The sequence below is a fragment of the Lolium rigidum genome, chromosome 1, assembly GCF_022539505.1.
Source record: "Lolium rigidum isolate FL_2022 chromosome 1, APGP_CSIRO_Lrig_0.1, whole genome shotgun sequence".
Classification (NCBI taxonomy): domain Eukaryota; kingdom Viridiplantae; phylum Streptophyta; class Magnoliopsida; order Poales; family Poaceae; genus Lolium; species Lolium rigidum.
The window spans coordinates 270,245,444-270,264,470 of NC_061508.1; the positions used below are offsets into that span (position 1 = coordinate 270,245,444).

General features: G+C 42.3%; 1 protein-coding gene across 1 annotated transcript; it reads right to left on the reverse strand.

Annotated features, from left to right (window-relative positions):
• Positions 1-3,005: 3,005 nt before the first annotated feature.
• On the reverse strand, positions 3,006-14,071 carry LOC124694158 (phospholipase SGR2-like; the record flags this gene model as incomplete). Its single annotated transcript, XM_047227178.1, is given in 22 exon segments — positions 3,006-3,764; positions 3,767-3,909; positions 3,998-4,044; positions 5,293-5,393; positions 5,476-5,524; positions 5,690-5,752; positions 5,857-5,950; positions 6,212-6,314; positions 6,892-6,964; positions 7,046-7,122; positions 7,239-7,323; positions 7,556-8,074; positions 8,168-8,233; positions 8,691-8,840; positions 9,383-9,553; positions 9,907-9,957; positions 11,769-11,906; positions 11,984-12,055; positions 12,499-12,654; positions 12,906-13,064; positions 13,375-13,475; positions 13,910-14,071. Coding segments are annotated over 22 exon segments (2,678 nt in total), but the record flags the coding sequence as incomplete, so codon positions are not given.
• Positions 14,072-19,027: the final 4,956 nt, after the last annotated feature.

The following is a 19,027-nucleotide window of genomic DNA, read 5'->3' on the forward strand; positions in this document are numbered from 1 at the left end:
TTTGATCTTTTTTTGTCCGACGTGGTCCCATACGTGCTCCAAATTGTTTGTGCCGGACGTTTTTTGAGGAACGCGACTGGAGATGCTCTAAATTTAGGCTACGGCCAACGTCCTTTTACGAGATACCCTAGTCGTGATACTTCCCACTATAAAACTAAAACGATTGAATAGATGCACTAAACAATATATAGATACATACGATTCAACGAGAAATATTATTAACAAAAGGAAGGGAGTACACAAATCTTAATAATCTACTTGAAGACAGCAACATCACTGTTGGATCGTGAACCGTATCGGCGGACGCAATCACCAGCCATGATTAGATCAGTTTGCGGTGCTGTGCATGCATAGGTGTCTCCCCTGTTGGGTTCGCGGAATAAAATGAGCCTGGCTCCGCTCATCGTCACCTCATCCTGCAACAAAACAGCTAGCACCTCCCCAATTAGAAAAATACAGCTAGCCCAAAACGATGAACTGTGTGCTATTCCACCAACTCTGGTGACTGTGAACACCTTGATGATGCTGGCATGGTGCTTACTCGATCATCATCATGTTAACGGCCGTTCCTCTCCTTTCATGCAATGCTTAGTTAGATACAGCTAGCCCTCTAACAGTTCATCTCTTTTCAAAGAGACCTCCTCGGTGCTCACCGTGCATGAAATTGAATTGGATCGTTAGAATTTACCGAGTTTGCTCTCAACCCATAATTATGCCCCTAACCGAAAGTCGTATTGAAACCATGCATCGTTGACATTATGTTTATTTATCATGATACAGTATTTAAAGAATGTATTTTCATGTACATATTGAAACAATCTGCTGTAGCAAAATAAGATTAGGCATTGCGTCGCTTCTTACGAGGGTGGGCTAAAAATTTAAGTGGGAAATACAAAAAAGAGAAAGAACGATTACTGAATATCATTGATATTTTAGATATTAAGGCAGAAACTATTCCTTTGTCGCTAGAAGAGCGTAATTAGCTAAAATTGGCTAATGAAAAATTAACTAAGCTTAGAAGGGAAGAGGAGATAAAGTGGGCGCAAAGAGCTAAGGCAAAATATATTCAAGAGGGGTGCAACAATACTAAGTATTTTCACCTCATAGCAAATGGAAAGCATATGAAAATGAAAATATTTCAATTAGAACAACAAGAAGGCACTATTGTCGGTGATGATAACCTTAGGGTGTATATTTCGGAATATTATAAAAAATTGTTTGGAAATCCTGAACCTAGTTCTGTCTCTTTGGATGAAGATAGAACGGATGATATCCCGCAATTGTCCACGGAAGAGAATAATTTGTTAACGGCAAAAATGGAACTTAATAAATCACCAGGTTATCCTGCAGAGTTTTATCAATGTTTTTGGGAGGTCATTAAAACTGATTTGATGGCTTTGTTTGAGTGTTTTCAGAAAGGTGATATGTCGTTGTATAAACTGAATTTTGGGGTGATTACTCTTGTCTGCCGATGGTGGCAGCACCTATGGGCATCACTCTCCTATTTGGAGGGGTCGTTATGGAGTCCTCTTCTAGCCTCGCCCTTGGATCAAGCACTTCGAGTGAAAGCCTAGACTTGAATAGGTTAAGCGTCGTGCTCACACCTATTTTCTTCTTTGGGACGTCCCCTTAAAAACCTCGATCACGCCTGACGAATGATGCGCATGGCTTGGAGTCAAGGACAATGTGTGAGTTCAACTCTTGCATGATACCATATATCCACGTATTCAACATTTTGGCTCAACTACCAAATATTCAACGTAGTTGCAATATATACGGTTGACAGGTCTCGAAAGAAATAGCCATACCAAAAGATAAGGATGATACAAGCTACCGAAGACACTCTAAAACGTGTCGCCCCATCAAATCTCAGTGTCTTCTCATCTCCATCCCCATTTAATAATTGGGGAAAAAAATTCTCATCCTCATCCCACCGGGTTCGGGGAGGGGATCGGTTTCCGCATTAAGAAGCTAAATTCAAATTATATTCTCAAAATTTTATGATCTTACATGTTTTACACATATACAAATAAGCAACTTTATAATAACGTAGGTGGTAAAATACAAAAAAAAAAAGAGTATCATACGGACAGAGATTTGGTGCACATGGGCAGCAGTGATCCCGTTTTTAAAATAAATTAAAAATCATATTTTTGAATTTCAAAAAATTCTGAAAAAAATATATGCATATAGCCAATAATGTATCCCACAAACGTGTAAAATATCAATTTCAAATAATTTATATTTTAAGCTACACAAAAAAGACAAAAGTGCAGATCTGGGTAGTCATTTTCAAATCTACAAAAATATGTCAGATTTTGTTTTCTTGTCTGGCTCAAATTAAAAATAATTTTGGATTGATATTTTCTATGATTGTGAGATGTATCACTAACAATCTACAGAATTATTTTTCAGATTTTTTGATAACTAAAAAATATTTTTAAATTTTTTTTAGAATGGCGAGAGCACTGGAGCTCGGGAGCCAAATGTACTTTTCGGTATCATACATGCTAAAATGTATTGTAATATACTACACTATACACAATATTACAACATATTTTATATATGTATATAAAGGTATAATGGGGAACAGATATAGGGAGACCTTTTAATCCCAATCCCCATTTTAGATAGCACGGATCAAAATTCCCCAATACCCGTCTCCTAATATATGAATTCTCCGCGAACCAATATATGAATTCTCCACGGGTTCGCGGAGAACAGGCCCATTGCCACCCCTACTTATGGTGCACGAGGAAGCCAAGCGCCCCACGCACGTAGCATGGTAGTAGTACAAGCAACCGAACAAATACATGGTCTCGTACACAAATATAAGCAACAAAAGCATGTTCCGAAGTAAGTAGGGATCCTTGTTAAAAAAAAAAAAGTAAGTAGGGATCAGTTGGAGCAAGTCAGAGCACATGCACGTGTACGCGTATTTTGCAATCTGGTAGGTTCGTTGCAGGAGGGAGCGGAGCGACCATGTCACAGGTCAAACCAACCCAGGCAAAACGCGATCAAATTAAGCGGCTGACTAAAAATGTAATACTGATAGGGACGGAACAGGACCTTCAACGTGTCAGATTACAGCGACTGCCCAGGTTACAACAATCTATCTTTCTTTTATACTATATCAATCGAGTTTAGCTGTACTCTGACCAACTTTTAAGAGCTAAAAATCTTGACTGACAACATAAGATTCATCATTCTCCAGTCTCATTTGCCTAGTGTGTACTGGGTATCTCATTTGCATCTGGCGGATCCTCTTGTTGCTGTTGATGTTTCCTTTACAACTAGACCGACATTGGCATGCTCCACTCTCCGTACATGACATGAGAAGTTGAGAACACATATCTGCTTTGGTTCCGGTGCATACCATGTTGCCATCGAACTCTACTGCACTGCAGGGTGCTGGCATGGAACTGAGTTTTGCGGTCTTTGCTCTCTGCTTTCCACCTGGTGCTGAACTGCTCGAAACTAATCGATTTATTTTGGTCATCTTTACCTGTGCATGTACAACATCAACACTACATACATTGATGAACAAGTTATACACAGCAACTGTTGGCCCCTGATTCTATGTGCAACGCTCATTCGCCCAAAATGTGTGTTCTTTACTTCCGTGTCTGGTGTCAGAGTGAAGAGGATGTTCCAGATATATACCCATCAAGAAGCTTCACAGTTTGCATCGTCCTCCGTTTTTCTTGAATAACTTTTCACTTTTCTAGAGAACTCTTTAACTGATGAGTTATCAGAAAATGTCAAGGGGTGTCTTCAGCAATTGGATCCCTCACATAGAATAGTCTAATGGGCGGTCTTCCAGTTGCATCAGTTGGAGGTTCTTCAGGTATATCACGGTACAAATGTTTGATCATGAAGAGAGCTGTATCATGATCTCGCCAATAGTTACTACAGGAATAGACCCACAGGCTTGTTAATGTGAGAAATAAACACGGGAAAAAATGAGCAAACCAGACAGAATGATGAGTGAGCTCACGTATGAGATCCCAGGGCAGATAAATATGGATGTTGAAATGTTTTCTCCTGCAATTAGATTATTGAGATTGTAAGCTCCGAAATATCTGCAGTTACTGTATATGTATACAAGAAAACCTAACTAACTATGCCAAAATGGAAGCAGGGAGGGGAAACTGGGTCACAGTGACAGAGGGGGTTAGCAATCCTGGTGGGGATCTGGGGAATCAGGCAGTTCCAAACTTGCCACTAGGGACTTGATATCTGTTAGCCTCAATGTAATCTTGTTGTGTGCAGGCTGTAGTGTGAATAGCACACATAGGTTGTGTGTGTGCTTGCTATGTGTGAACAAGGCACATGAGTTGTGTCCTGTGTGAGTGAACAGTGCGCATAGGTTGTGTACTGAATAGATAGGCATGTATGCCGTTCTAGAAGTATCCAGGGCATGTAGGGAGAACTCTAGATTTAGTGCACATAGGTTGTGTAGGCATGTCTAGAAGTGTACAAGTATAAATAGGGGGTACCACCCCTCCCATGTAAGAAGGGGAACAAAGCATTGCTATCCTAGCATAGGTTGCTGGGGTAAGCATGTGGTCCTAGCATAGGTTGCTAGGACAAGCATCGGTTGCTCAGTTCTGTAGCCATTCGTTGCCAAGTATTGTTCAGCATCCGGGGAAACTACAATCCGCAACTAGTTGCGTGTGCACCCCATTTCTTTGGGAAACTACAATCCGCAACCAGCATCCATTGCTACAAGAGCTAATAGAAGAAGAACACATCCGTTGCTACACCCCATTTCTCCTCTGTAGTTTTAGTCCTTCATTTTCTGCTTTTACTCAAGAGAGAGAACAGAGGGAAGAGAGAACAGAGAGGGAGCACTAACAATATATCCGCCCCTGGAAGTCCTGAGCTGCTTTTTAGAAACGGTCTGAGAATTTAAAACACATGGGGTTGTGCATCTCCACCTTACCAAAATATTGGTCATGCCAAATCTCCTCACTTGTTTGGTGTGTTGCCAATTTTTTGGCTGCCCATGGGACCACTGCTGCTGCTCTCACAGATTCTAGCCAAAATTTTGGCCAACCCACGGCGGAAGAAATCTGCGCCAAAAAATTGGCTTGCCAATTTTGGTAGGGCTGCTGTGGGCATCATCCAAACGTACCCACAAAACCACGCACGCAACCACGCACGCCTAAGGATCGCAAGATACCTTTCCCAACGCGGGGTGGAGCACACAGTTTAATGCCTATACTAAGCAACAACGCAACAATAGAAACTGTAGAAATTATATTGATTTAACTGCAAGAGCTCAATAACCTGAAGCACATGATCAACCCGACCATCAGGTGAACCTGTCAACCTTTCCATCATCATGGAACCATATGATCTCTCTTCCTCCTTGGTACTCTCACCGTCCTCTGAATAATAATAAATGATCAGAACGCTGCTTGTTTGTGGCTTGGAACGTGTAAAAGCTAATAAACACCGATATATCAGTACCTTCCGCGTCATGTTTGCCCATTGATAGGAAAGCAGCTACAGCTTTAACCTAAACAGAACAAACATACAACTCCTTAAGCAAGAGCCATGCCAGCAGTTCTTTATCATTCACATGTATCGGAGGTTAATGTATCAAACCCCACCCAGATTCATGTTACTGTTTCTAAAGTGTATGTGTTACATTCACATGAGCATTTCAGAATAAAGAGCAAACCTTCAGTGACTTGAATTGTCGGGCTATAGCTTGAGAACGTGCAGCAACATCTTCTGTGAACTCCTGTAGCATATCAAACCAAATTACTTATATGAGGCAAAACAGCCTTAAATTAGAAATATAAGCACGCTTCTCTGTTAGCGCAGTTAAAATGACATACTACACACCTGCACTCCAACATGTATCCTCTTTCCGCCTCTATGGTAGGGTATAAGGACGGGGCGCTTGTTCACATAATCTTCACATACAAGTGGTTCAACTCTGCATACACGCCAACGTAGATTTATGAGTCTCCTCCTCACTGTGCAATAGATAAGTTCATTCTCTTCCAGTGAAATAAAGGAACATGTCTAAAAGTGATGAAGCTTAGTGGCTTCTGGGACAACTGATAAAAGTGACCACGATTGCATAAGATGTTAATTCCTACCAGATTGGTATTATTTAGTTTCATCATGATATTGCATATTTAGTCAGCTCTCTAAACATAAGGTTACAAAAACTATATGCAGGGAAGCTACAAACCTGTATGCTACAGGATCAAAAGGATGAAAAATATTGAACATCTGCCGGCAGCATGGCATCTCTTCAACTATGTTCTTGTCTTGCCAATAATCTTGTCCCCTGCCTTTAAAAGAAGCTATGAATTCCAGAAATAAGACAATGATTGCCAATTACCAGGGGCAATGACAAATCATAAGCTGGGCCCAGGTCCCCCGTACACCTCTCAAATATGACAAATCATCAAGACACTGACAACTGGACAGGAACAATAGCTACATAGAGGAAGAGATGCTAATAATGACTTGATAAACATGAGGACACAGTGCATGCTAATACAACGGGAGCCACGCCACAATTCATCAAAAAAGAATCATTCAGAAGAATAACATTCTGAGCCACACCGGCCATGTTAATCCCTGCTTGTAGCTTATTTACTGGCCATTGTTTTATGCTATTATGCTGAAAACAGCATAGATAATTCTTCTAGCAGCTATGCAACAAACAAATCAGTATCCCAATGCTGAAAGTTTTATACATAAAATATATGCCCATTGTTAAGTAATTGGTTACTAAATGTCAAAATACTACATATAGTATAGTTCTAAACATAAGAAAAGTGTCATGGAAAGTATCTAAACCAAAAAGGGGTAAAAGTTTCGACACTGGTGTAACAAAGCATTTATTAGCCAAAGGTTACATACCAACACCAATACGAACATTCCGCAGGGACAGAAAGACTCCCACAGGGGATCCAGCAGCAAAGAATGTGTCGACCTGATTATCCAAAAAATGATGTGATGATGATATAAAGTACCAAAAGTAAAAGAACATCACTGAACAATAAGGATATGTTACCTTAAAATTTAGCTTAGTGTATCTAATGTGTGGTCTGTAGGACTGACTTGTGCTGCTTTGCCCGATGTTAAGTTTGCCTGATACAAGGCTCACTGTATAATTAGAATCTGAACACATAAATATCTGAAAATAAACCCTCGCAGATGCAAACATATTCTTCCAGGAAACACCATGGAACAAAAGCAACAATTACCTTGATGAGACTCAACATTACTGATGCTTTCACTCAAATCATTATGTCGCTCCAGTTCTGCTAGTTTAGCTTTAAGACGTCTCACCTGAAGTGAAGATAGAAATCTAGGCATCAACACAATATGTAAGTTGGGCAGTTGCTACGCTCCAAAATAAAACCCTAAATTTTGTGTTCTGAAACAAGTTATCAATCATAACTACAAATATTGTTCTGATGAGTTGATCTCAAGGTAATCAGCATTGTTAGCCTTCTTATGTAATTTAAAAAATCCTAAATGATAAGCACATAATATTTAGCCGAATTCAATAAATTCACACCTCTTCTTCCAATGACGAGATCGATTTGTCTTTGTCAAGGATCTTTTCATGTAGTTCTACAGTAGATCTTGAAACAGACTCAGCATCTTTTGTGCTTACAGCTGAAGTATCCCCTTCTTCAGTACAAGACATCTGATGATTCTCATCCTGATTTCCGACTTCATTTTGTACCCCATCAACTGCGATAGGTGATGCTAGTGTGTCATCATGATTTGGCACATTCTCAGACACACATGGCGAGGCGATCTTGTCTGTAAATGAGCCATCGGTTCTGTTGTTGTCTTCATCTACATCATTTACATTATCAGCAGAAGAATGTCCTGAAGTGGAAGAAGTATCATGTTCTTTTACGCCAGAGTCATGAACAGCAGTCGTGTTGGGTGCCTTTCCTACTTGGTCTTCATCAGACGGAACTTCCATCTTAAAATAATCTGTTGGAAATGGGGCGGAAAGGGTTTCTTGGTGGCAAAGTATATCATATGTTAGAACACTTCCCAACGAGTGGCCATACAGCGAAACCTGCCAAAAAAAAAGGCAAGCAGCTTCTTGTCTAACTGACAGAAAAAGTATAATGTTCAAAAAATATAATGAAAAAATCTATGAACAGCAAACCTTTCCATTGTAGCCAGGATTTCTCTTCAAAAACTTCATATACAACTGGTTCAACTGACTTGAAACCTGTTATATATTTGAATTATTAAATCATCATCCTCACTAATTAAAAGACTTGGTGGATGGGGTGATGGTCGTCCCTTTCCACCTCAAAAAAAATGCAATAAAATACCATGTCATGGCACAAAAACCTTTTCTCAAACATCCATGACACACGAACTAACTCGTAACAGAGAAAAAACACATGAGATCCTACTCCATGTAAAAAAATAGTAATTAATATATATCTGAAATTTTCTTGAAAAGTTGCTGACACTTTTGTTCCATAATTCCATCTCAGCATGTGAACTTCGTATGGGTTTCATGTTCCAATGCAGAAACTATTGAGGTGGAATATAAGAAAGGGGATATACTCAGAAACCAACGTCTGAAGTAGAACTACTATAAGTATGTTCTATTGCTAAATGGAAATCAAGGAATTAATGGAAATGACTGGAAAAAGTGTGCCTAGAAAGCAAAATACCGAGTCAATTATATGCTGGCAGTAGATAGGACTCATATAATACAAAACATCATGAACGGTGGCGCCTAACGCTACGCGGAGACCTTTAACTCCATCCAAGGTGATCTTCTCAACTGTGCGTTCACCACCAAGCTTCAAGCTCTTCCTCCACTGCAATAATAATCATCACTATTAAACATTCCTCCACTGCAATGATAATCACCACTATGCAACATAAAAACCACCAGTGAAAACATGGAGGAAAACGGATTTCATATCATGTAGAACAAAAGGGCAGCATGCTACTGTGTATGTGCAATATACTTAGCTATACACATATGCTAAAGTCATTGCTGATTAACTAGATAAGTGTGTTTGCCTAAAAGCAATGGATGACAGACATGACAGAGTATATAAAAAGCTCCCAGTGCTCATAGGTGATCAATACCAACCTGCCATATGTGCCATCCCCTTTCTGATAAAATTAATGAAACACAATGTAGTCACAATTCTAAGTAACACTGTACAAAGTGATACACATGTTTAGTTCCAGTAGATGATAAAGTTGTCAGATTCGCGCTTGCTTTATCATGCTATAGACAATTCAGCTGTTTTATCCTTTGCAACAAAGGGATCAACAAATAATGATGCTAGAGATTTCCATATGTGGTATCAGAACAAGTAACTTAGTTTTAATAATTTATTAATGTTACCTGACACGGAATGAATAGAACCCTCTGTGTACTTCTTTGATAGGGAGTTAAGTATCTATCAGCTAGGTTAGCAGTGATACGGCGGAAATCGACAACATCATCAACAAGATTAGCTTTCTCCAATCTCTGCCCGATGCCATGAACCATGAATACCAGATGACCAACTGGAACCTATTAAGACATAATCAGGAGGTACGTCAGCATCTCCAAATTTCCTTAGGCAATAATCTTTGTAAAGTTTACGGTAACTTCGTTCACATGCATTTAAGGGGGAAAGCGGCAGCCACAGCATACACATTTCATTTGTGTGACAATCATAGGTGTAAGGTGGATGCCTAAGTAATTCAGACATGTAAGAAATTAGTGCATACAATCACAATAATGTACATGTGTGTTAGGTGTCATGACAGTTTGGTTTGAGGAACCATCTATTATTCAGATGGATTACTTTGCTTGGGAGATGATAGAATAATGATTATGGAAACTAATGTATAAAGAGAAAAGATGCCTGACAAAAGAAGTACCTGAGAGCAGTAATCATCTGTTTCCTCTTCTTTCTGCTGACGCAACTCATCCTGGCAGAGTATCAAATAACAATTATACACCACGCACACATGCTGTGTTTGGATGCACTAAATCGAGTCTGGAATTGAATTGGATAGTAAATTCCAAATCCAAGATGGAAAGGAAATTGTTTCAAATTCAAATTATGTTGTTTGGGTGTAAATGGAATTTGATGTTGGAATCAGAAGATGGTACCAATTCCAATTTCTGTTTGGATGTAACAACCACGAAATTAGATGGTTTGGTCAATTTGGATAATATAAACTTATGTACATGTACGAAAAATAGCATGTGTATATTAAAATGTATACATATTATTTTCCACAAAAATACATACATATCGGTATGGTCGGCCGGCAACGCAGAATAACAATTTCTTTTGCTGACCGTATCATTTCAGTACAGACTGATCGTACATGCAAGTAGTATCATATACTGCTACCTCTGCAAATGTTGAACTGCTTTTCAAAGCCATTAATCTACTTATCCATCTCATGGACCAGAAGCCGATTAACACATGAATCAATAGACCGGTTCATAAGCTCCTGCCTCGTAGTAACAAGATGTGGCTATATCAATCGTAGACAAAAATCGATCAGATCGAGTTGTCGCTGATACTAGCACATGAACCAATCCACTGGCCACAGGCGCCGGCTACAGTGGCGGGGGCGGCGGCACGATGTCGTGGAACCGCACTAAGTGTGGTACCATCTGGTGCGGCATCACCAATTCACCATGGCCTAGACAAAAATCGATCAGATCAAGTTCTCGCTGATACTAGCACATGAACCAATCCACTGGTGCCAGTGGCGGGGGCGGCGGCACGATGTCGTGGAACTGCACTAAGTGCGGTACCATCTGGTGCGGCATCACCAATTCACCATGGCCGCAACCCTGGGCGGCACGAACGGCATGGCTACCCAAATGAAGCGGTGGCGCGTGCGACGGAGGGCGGAAGTGGCCAGCGGCGGCGCCCATGACTCCTGCCGAGGGGGGGATAGGAGGAAGAGGAGGCTTGGAGGTGGGGAAGGACGAACTGTTTTTGGGAACAAAACGGTTCGCTCAATTTCAAGCCAATACGGAGGTCCCGAGCTCCGTATTCCCTAGCACGGGCGGACACGCGCGGCGGGGTGGGCTTGGAATTGAGGGTAGTTTCCGGGCGTAAATTCTATGACTAACCAAACAGCAGAATTAAGTTTCGAATTCTAAATAGCTAATTCCAGGTCTAATTCAATGCAACCAAACACAGTGTCATAAATAAGAAGATAGCTCCAAGCTTACAAGGGAACGCCACAACGAGGTGGCAGGTTCTCATTCTAGATTTACACTAGCAGGTATATGAAATCGTACATTGAATACTTAGCTATAAAAGAAATGGGCACAGATAGAATAGGCCCCTTTTTGCTGCAAAAAATTAAGCAATGATATCGCTAACAATTGACGAGATCACAATCTTCAGCTATCTAGTCCACAGTATGTCAGAAGTCAGAACACAATTCATCACGAGCAGCACCAGCTCAAATAACATATTTAATGGTCAGTACGATACATCACTAGTTTGTCAATCCTTCTTGATGCTGTTAAGTATCATACAGCCTCTACAGCTAAGTGTAAACCACCCAGAGGCCAACATTTTGTGCTCACAAACCAAATGGGCTATGGGCATTAACATTTAACAGGCCATGATTTAAACAGTAAAGGTATCCCATTATTTCGGTTCATAAACGATTTTGACTTCTCTAAGCTATTCAACATTGTGAGGTTGAGAGCAAAGCTTAGGATAGACATAAATAGCATTAAAACAATTAACATGGTTGTTCACCTGGGTGGGATTTGCAGCTCCAGAAGAAGAGAAACCACGCCTTATTTTGATTGTGCTGCTACCTAACTTAGGACCTGTATCAAAGACAAGCCAAGCCTCCCAAGTATCATCCTCTCCAGTAAAAAAAGCATGCAAGCCCTGCACAAGATATACTTCAGCCTCCATCCAACTTCTCCTTCTCATTTCTGGGAATGTTATATCAGTATATTACATACCGGTGTACTTCCTTGGAGATCAACCCGTGCAGCAAACAAGCCTGAAGGTTGAAATTTGCGACGATGCCAGACCTAGTGCGACAACAATAGGGTGTTCAACTATTTTCTGAACACAGGGAAATTATAAAAGGGAGTCTGCCTATGGATAAATGGAGAAACAGACACTGCAACATGCCAATCTTTCTTTATATGGAAATGGTATATCCAGCCTGCAGGTGCCCATCGCATACATAGTTAAATGGCATTCCTTGCCACCATTACCATCTATTGAGGCAAGTTTTGGCTTTCAGAATTAAGCTCACAGCCCACTGAACTGATTTAGACTATCTAGTGAGACAAGTTTTGGCTATTTTTTCTAGAGCATTCCAACTTACAAGTATATTATTCACAGCAGTGCTAGCAAAGCATCAGTCCATAATATAGCTATTTATCCAATAATGTTACGAAAGAATAAATACGCAGCGCACTTACGGGATAATGTTGCTAAAAAGTAAGGACATGGCATAATTTCCTACCTGGCAATTATATGCTAACTCAAGTTGTTCAGAAACATCTTCACGCAAGGGAATCCAATCAAGACCTCCTTTTCGAGCAAACCAGTGGCCTCTCAAAACACGTCTATTCTCACCATTCCAATATACAGGGAAGCAATGACGTCTCATCAAATCAACCTGCAGCAGCGTACGCTGTTACTATAAAACTAATTCAATAGCTAACATACTTGACAGTGAAAAACAACACCATATTTACAACCACATAAGCAATACTCTAGTGTTCAGTTTTACTGATCTTACTTGTTACACCTACTAAGTCAATAGTTATGAGTAGAATGTAAATATGGATAAATAGATCTATAACTGGTTTTGCGAACACAAATAAGAAATCCTGGTAGCATATGGGTAGTAATAGAACATATACAAACCTCATACAGTCCACCTTTCACAGGAACCCCAACCCGCTCCTCCTCCACCTTATACAGATGTTCAGAGTCTGACATATCAGTTTTCACCAAGGAACCTGCTGGTCCTTCACTGCATTCGGCATACTCCCTCCACCAGTAACCAAGCAGCGATTCCTCTCTCTACAAACCAGTAACACAATAATGATATATAAATTATAAATTTCCCCTAATACTATTGAGTAGGTCTAGGCTATGAGAACAAAACAAGTTAAACACACACACACACAGTGTAAACTACTGTAGATAAACTAGCACAACCCAAACCTAGAAAACCCAATTGGAGATCAATTATGTACAAAGGTTATTATTGCTTCAAAATGAACATGTATTTCAGAATTCGTAGCATTGTAGCTAGCTATCACGAAGTCATCGCAGCTTATGTGAACTTGCGAGTAAACATTCAGCAGTACACAGGCATCGAAGTACTGACCTCTAAGAAAGCCGCCTCCAACGCCAGACAGTCCCTCATGCTGAACCTGAAATAGTCCCCTTTCCCAACTATGTCCGTCTGCGGGACTGAAGCCGAGAGCACTGCATCAACAGAAAATTCACAAAAACGCGCCAAATGTCAGCCCGGTAACAAGTTCAGCTCACACGTCGTTGATTCAGCAGTTCACTTCACCCGGACAATCGGCATTATAACAGCAAAATGGTGCTGAAAAACGAAGTACGAACGCATGTTGGTTGACTGGCCGATGCATGGATCTTAAATTACAACCCAACCAGCAGATTCAGGGGGGCGCGCTGCGCACGAGTGTGTGTGTGTGTGTTTTGACATCGACATTTGTTAGAGTCAAATCAGAAAGAGTTTGACACGAAACGTACACCCCAGATAGCGTCAGGTGATCGTGGGATCAGCGAACCAGGCGTAGATGATAACTACGAAGGAGCCGATTAATTAGCACATGAAACTAGGGAGTCTGGGGTCTGCACGCGAGGAGGAGGGGGAGGAGGAGGAGGCGCACCTCTGTCGGCGAGGGGGAGCTTGCAGAAGTACCATCGGACGTCCTCGCCGTCCGAGGGGCTCTTGGTGCGGGCGAGGTACTTGCGGCGGGCGGCGCAGTTCTCGATCGCGTCCTCGAGCCTGGCGATGTTGGACGGCGTGTTCTGCAGCGAGTCCGGCGACGCGCCCTCGGGAGGCGGCGCCGCCGCGTGGCTCGTTGACGCGTCGTGCCCCGGGGAGGCTTCCCGCGCCCGGCTCTCCTCCGGGTCCGCCATGCGCGCCCGCTTCGAATTCGAGACAGCCGGCCGGCGAGGGGGAGGAGGAGCCGGCGGTGGAACGAACGGGAGTGAGCCGGCGAGGTGGGTCTCCTGTGCGGAGCCGCCGTGGGCCGGAAGGAAGGAAGGAAGGAACGGGACGGATCCGGATGGTTCTGACTCGGATGCTGTTTTGGCACCCAAAGTCCCCAGCTCAACCGCCGGTCGTGTGCTCGTGGCACGCATGGGTCGGACCACCTGTTGCACCGCATCCGTTTTTGGCGTATGCATTTTGAAAGCTTTTTTTTTTCTGAAAAAGAAAATCTTCCTTTTTAACATAGTGGACTTCAAACATCTAACATCGCATTTTTTTAGATAACCTGGGTGAAAAGACCTAGCTTGCATCTTTATATGGTGATTTTTTTTTTGAACAGATAAGGCCCCGAAGGGCCGAGAAGCTCCATTAGTCGGTGGGTACAATTAAAAAAGGACCTTGACTTTAGTAGCAATAGCACAACAGTCCAAAGAAATTACAAAAAGGATCCCAGAAAGATAAAAGAACAAAGCAATCGGGTCCTTCTTCTCCACCGCGCCGATGATTGGATCTTGGACCATGGTCGCTGGCAGCGACGCCGGGGACTACGCCACTTGGTTCGTCCCCAGGATGGATCACCACACCAAGATCGAAGATCTTCCCCTTCAGCACTAAGGCTCTCACTCTCCTGTCTGTCTCCACAACCACAAGGAGGAGGAAGAGCAGCCCAAGAACTCACCAAACCCAGAGCTAGAGAGAAGTACCTTGATCTCTGCTCCGCCGGGGAGAGCACACAGCTTGGCCTCTCCTCCTCGCCTCCACGGCCGACCAGAAGAAGCTCTGTCGTGTGCCGCAGAAAGCATCGCCCCTCCCCCTCGCCTCCATGGCCGGCCAGGGGAGGCTCTGCTTCGCAGCGCCTCAGCACCATCGGAAGATCCGCGGCCTCTACTTTATTTGCGGAGATCGTGGCTCCCTCCTCGTTTCTATGCTCCGACCACAGGAGGCATAGCAACAAGAAGAAGAACCCTAATCCCCAGATCTTGCCGCCTAGATCTGAGGTACAGCTCCAAGCCGCCACTAGGGGACGAAAACTAGAAGAAAAACCTAGGTATGTACAACCGGCGTCTTCTCCTCTCCATCTCCGGGTTGGGGGAGAATGAGAGCTCTGACAAGACAAATAAGTTGTTGTCGTTGTTGCCGCGAGGAGGATTATCCTCGCAGTTTTAGTCCCGGCTGCTACGTCCTCGATAATGGTGATTGATGTCTACTCACACTTCTTTTCCTATAGATAGTGTTGGGCCTCCAAGAGCAGAGGTTTGTAGAACAGCAGCAAGTTTCCCTTAAGTGAATCACCCAAGGTTTATCGAACTCAGGGAGGAAGAGGTCAAAGATATCCCTCTCAAGCAACCCCGCAATCACGATACAAGAAGTCTCTTGTGTCCCCAACACACCCAATACACTTGTCGGATGTATAGGTGCACTAGTTCGGCGAAGAGATAGTGAAATACAAGTGGTATGAATGAATATGAGCAAGTAGTAACGGCGCCGAGAAAATAGCTTGTCTGGCGTGCGATTGATGGTAGTAATATTGCAGGAAGTAAAGATGCGATGAAACAGATAAATAAGCGATGATTGCGGTATTTGGAAACAAGGCCTAGGGATCATACTTTCACTAGTGGACACTCTCAACATTGATCACATAATAAAACCACTCTACACTCTCTTGTTGGATGATGAACACCATTAATTGTGTAGGGCTACAAGAGCACCTCAATGCCGGAGTTAACAAGCTCCACAACATTCGATGTTCATATTTAAATAACCTTAGAGTGCAAGATAGACCAACGCAATTATACCGAGTACTAACATAGCATGCACACTGTCACCATCAAGCTATGAAAGGGGGAATAGATCACATCAATACTATCATAGTAATAATTAACTTCATAATCTACAAGAGATCACAATCATAACCTATGCCAAGTACTACATGATGCACACACTGTCACCATTACATCATGGAGGAGGAATAGACTACTTTAATAACATCACTAGAGTAGCACATAGATTAATAGTGATATAAAGCACATTGCAATCATAAAGGAATATAAATAAGCACTTCACTATGCTATTCGAATTACTCTCCGGCAAGATAACGAACTCTAATTCATCATGTAGGCAAACCTTAAAGATGTATTCCCAAGTACTAATAAACACCCCACGTTGTCACCGTGAGCATTCATAGGAGGTACTAACACACCACAATTTCATAGAGACATCCAACTCAAATCATAACTCAGTGAATAAATATTCTGTGAAATATAGCCTAAGAGACCCACACGGTGCACACACTGTCACCTTTACACACGTGGGACAAGAAGTCTCCGGAGATCACATAAGTAAAATCCACTTGAATAGCATAACGACATCTAGATTACAAGCTCATCATATGAATCTCAATCATGTAAAGCAGCTCATGAGATCATTGTATTGAAGTACATGGAGAGAGAGATTAACCACATAGCTACCAGTACAGCCATTAGCCTCGATGGAGAACTACTCCCTCCTCATGGGAGATGATACGTCTCCGACGTATCGATAATTTCTTATGTTCTATGCCATATTATTGATGATACCTACATGTTTTATGCACACTTTATGTCATATTCGTGCATTTTCTGGAACTAACCTATTAACAAGATGCCGAAGTGCCGCTTGTTGTTTTCTGCTGTTTTTGGTTTCGAAATCCTAGTAACGAAATATTCTCGGAATCGGACGAAATCAAGATCCGGGTTCCTATTTTCACCGGAAGCATCCGGAACACCCGAGAGCCGCGCGAGGGGGCCCTGTGGGCCCCGGATGATAGGGTGGCGCGGCCCGGGCCCCGGCCGCGCCAGCCTATGGTGTGGCCACCCCTTCGACCCTCCCCGCGCCGCCTCTTCGCCTATATAAAGCCTCCGTCGCGAAAACCCCGATACGAAAAACCACGATACGGAAAACCTTCCGGAGTCGCCGCCATCGCGAAGCCAAGATCCGGGGGACAGGAGTCTCCGTTCCGGCACCTGCCGGAGCGGGGAAGTGCCCCGGAAGGCTTCTCCATCGACACCGCTGCCATCTCCACCGCCATCTTCATCACCGTCGCTGCTCCCATGAGGAGGGAGTAGTTCTCCATCGAGGCTCGGGGCCGTACCGGTAGCTATGTGGTTCATCTCTCTCCTATGTGCTTCAGGTACAATAATCTCATGAGCTGCCTTACATGATTGAGATTCATATGATGATGCTTGTAATCTAGATGTCATTATGCTAGTCAAGTGAGTTTTACTTATGTGATCTCCGGAGACTCCTTGTCCCACGTGTGTAAAGGTGACAAGTGTGTGCACCGTGTGAGTCTCTTAGGCTATATTTCACAGAATACTTATTCACCGTTGAATGGCATAGTGAGGTGCTTATTTATATCTCTTTATGATTGCAATGTGTTTGTATCACAATTTATCTATGTGCTACTCTAGCAATGTTATTAAAGTAGTTTTATTCCTCCCGCACGTGTGCAAAGGTGACAGATGTGTGCACCGTGTTAGTACTTGGTTTATGCTATGATCATGATCTCTTGTAGATTGTGAAGTTAACTATTGCTATGATAATATTGATGTGATCTATTCCTCCTACATATGCATGAAGGTGACAGGTGTGCATGCTATGCTAGTACTTGGTTTAGTCTTTTGATCTATCTTACACTAAAGGTTACTAAAATATGAGCATTATTGTGGAGCTTGTTAACTCCGGCATTGAGGGTTCGTGTAATCCTACGCAATGTGTTCATCATCCAACAAAAGTGTAGAGTATGCATTTATATATTCTGTTATGTGATCAATGTTGAGAGTGTCCACTAGTGAAAGTGTAATCCCTAGGCCTTGTTCCTAAATATCGCTATCGCTGCTTGTTTACTCGTTTTATCGCGTTACTACTCGCTGCGTTACTCATCGCTGCGTTACTACGCTTGTTTACTCGTCATGGGCAAAGCACTTTTCCGGTGCCGTTGCTACTACTTATTCATACCACCTGTATTTCACTATCTCTTCGCCGAACTAGTGCACCTATTAGGTGTGTTGGGGACACAAGAGACTTCTTGCTTTGTGGTTACGGGGTTGCATGAGAGGGATATCTTTGACCTCTTCCTCCCCGAGATCGATAAACCTTGGGTGATCCACTTAAGGGAAACTTGCTGCTGTTCTACAAACCTCTGCTCTTGGAGGCCCAAGACTGTCTACAAGAATAGAAGCTCCCGTAGACATCAAGCACTTTTCTGACGCCGTTGCCGGGGAGGAAAGGTAAAAAGGCACTCATACTCTGGTTCCGAGTACGATACTTTTCCGGCACCATTGTGTTTGTGCTCGAAGCTATTTCCTTTAGATCCTGCAATTGCATCTTTTTGTTTCTTGTTTACACTAGTTCGGCATAATGGACAACAATGAGCTTCTTATTCTATTTCCTGATTTAAGACATGGATGGTTTGATGCGAAAATTTAAAAACCTATGAAATCTTATTTGCATGCTGGTAGTAATATTAGTATGAACGCTTTGAACACCATTGTTGATAATAATATAGAAAGTTCTAAGCTTGGGGAAGCTGGTTTTCATGATCTTTTTAGTCCCCCAAGCATTGAGGAGAAAATTTTCTTTGATGATACTTTGCCTCCTATTTACGATTATAATGATAGTGGTCTTTTGGTGCCACCTACTATGGAGAGTAAATTTTGTTGTGATTATACTATGCCTCCTACACTTGATGAGAATAATAATGATAGCTACTTTGTTGAATTTGCTCCCACTATTACTAATAAAATTGATTATG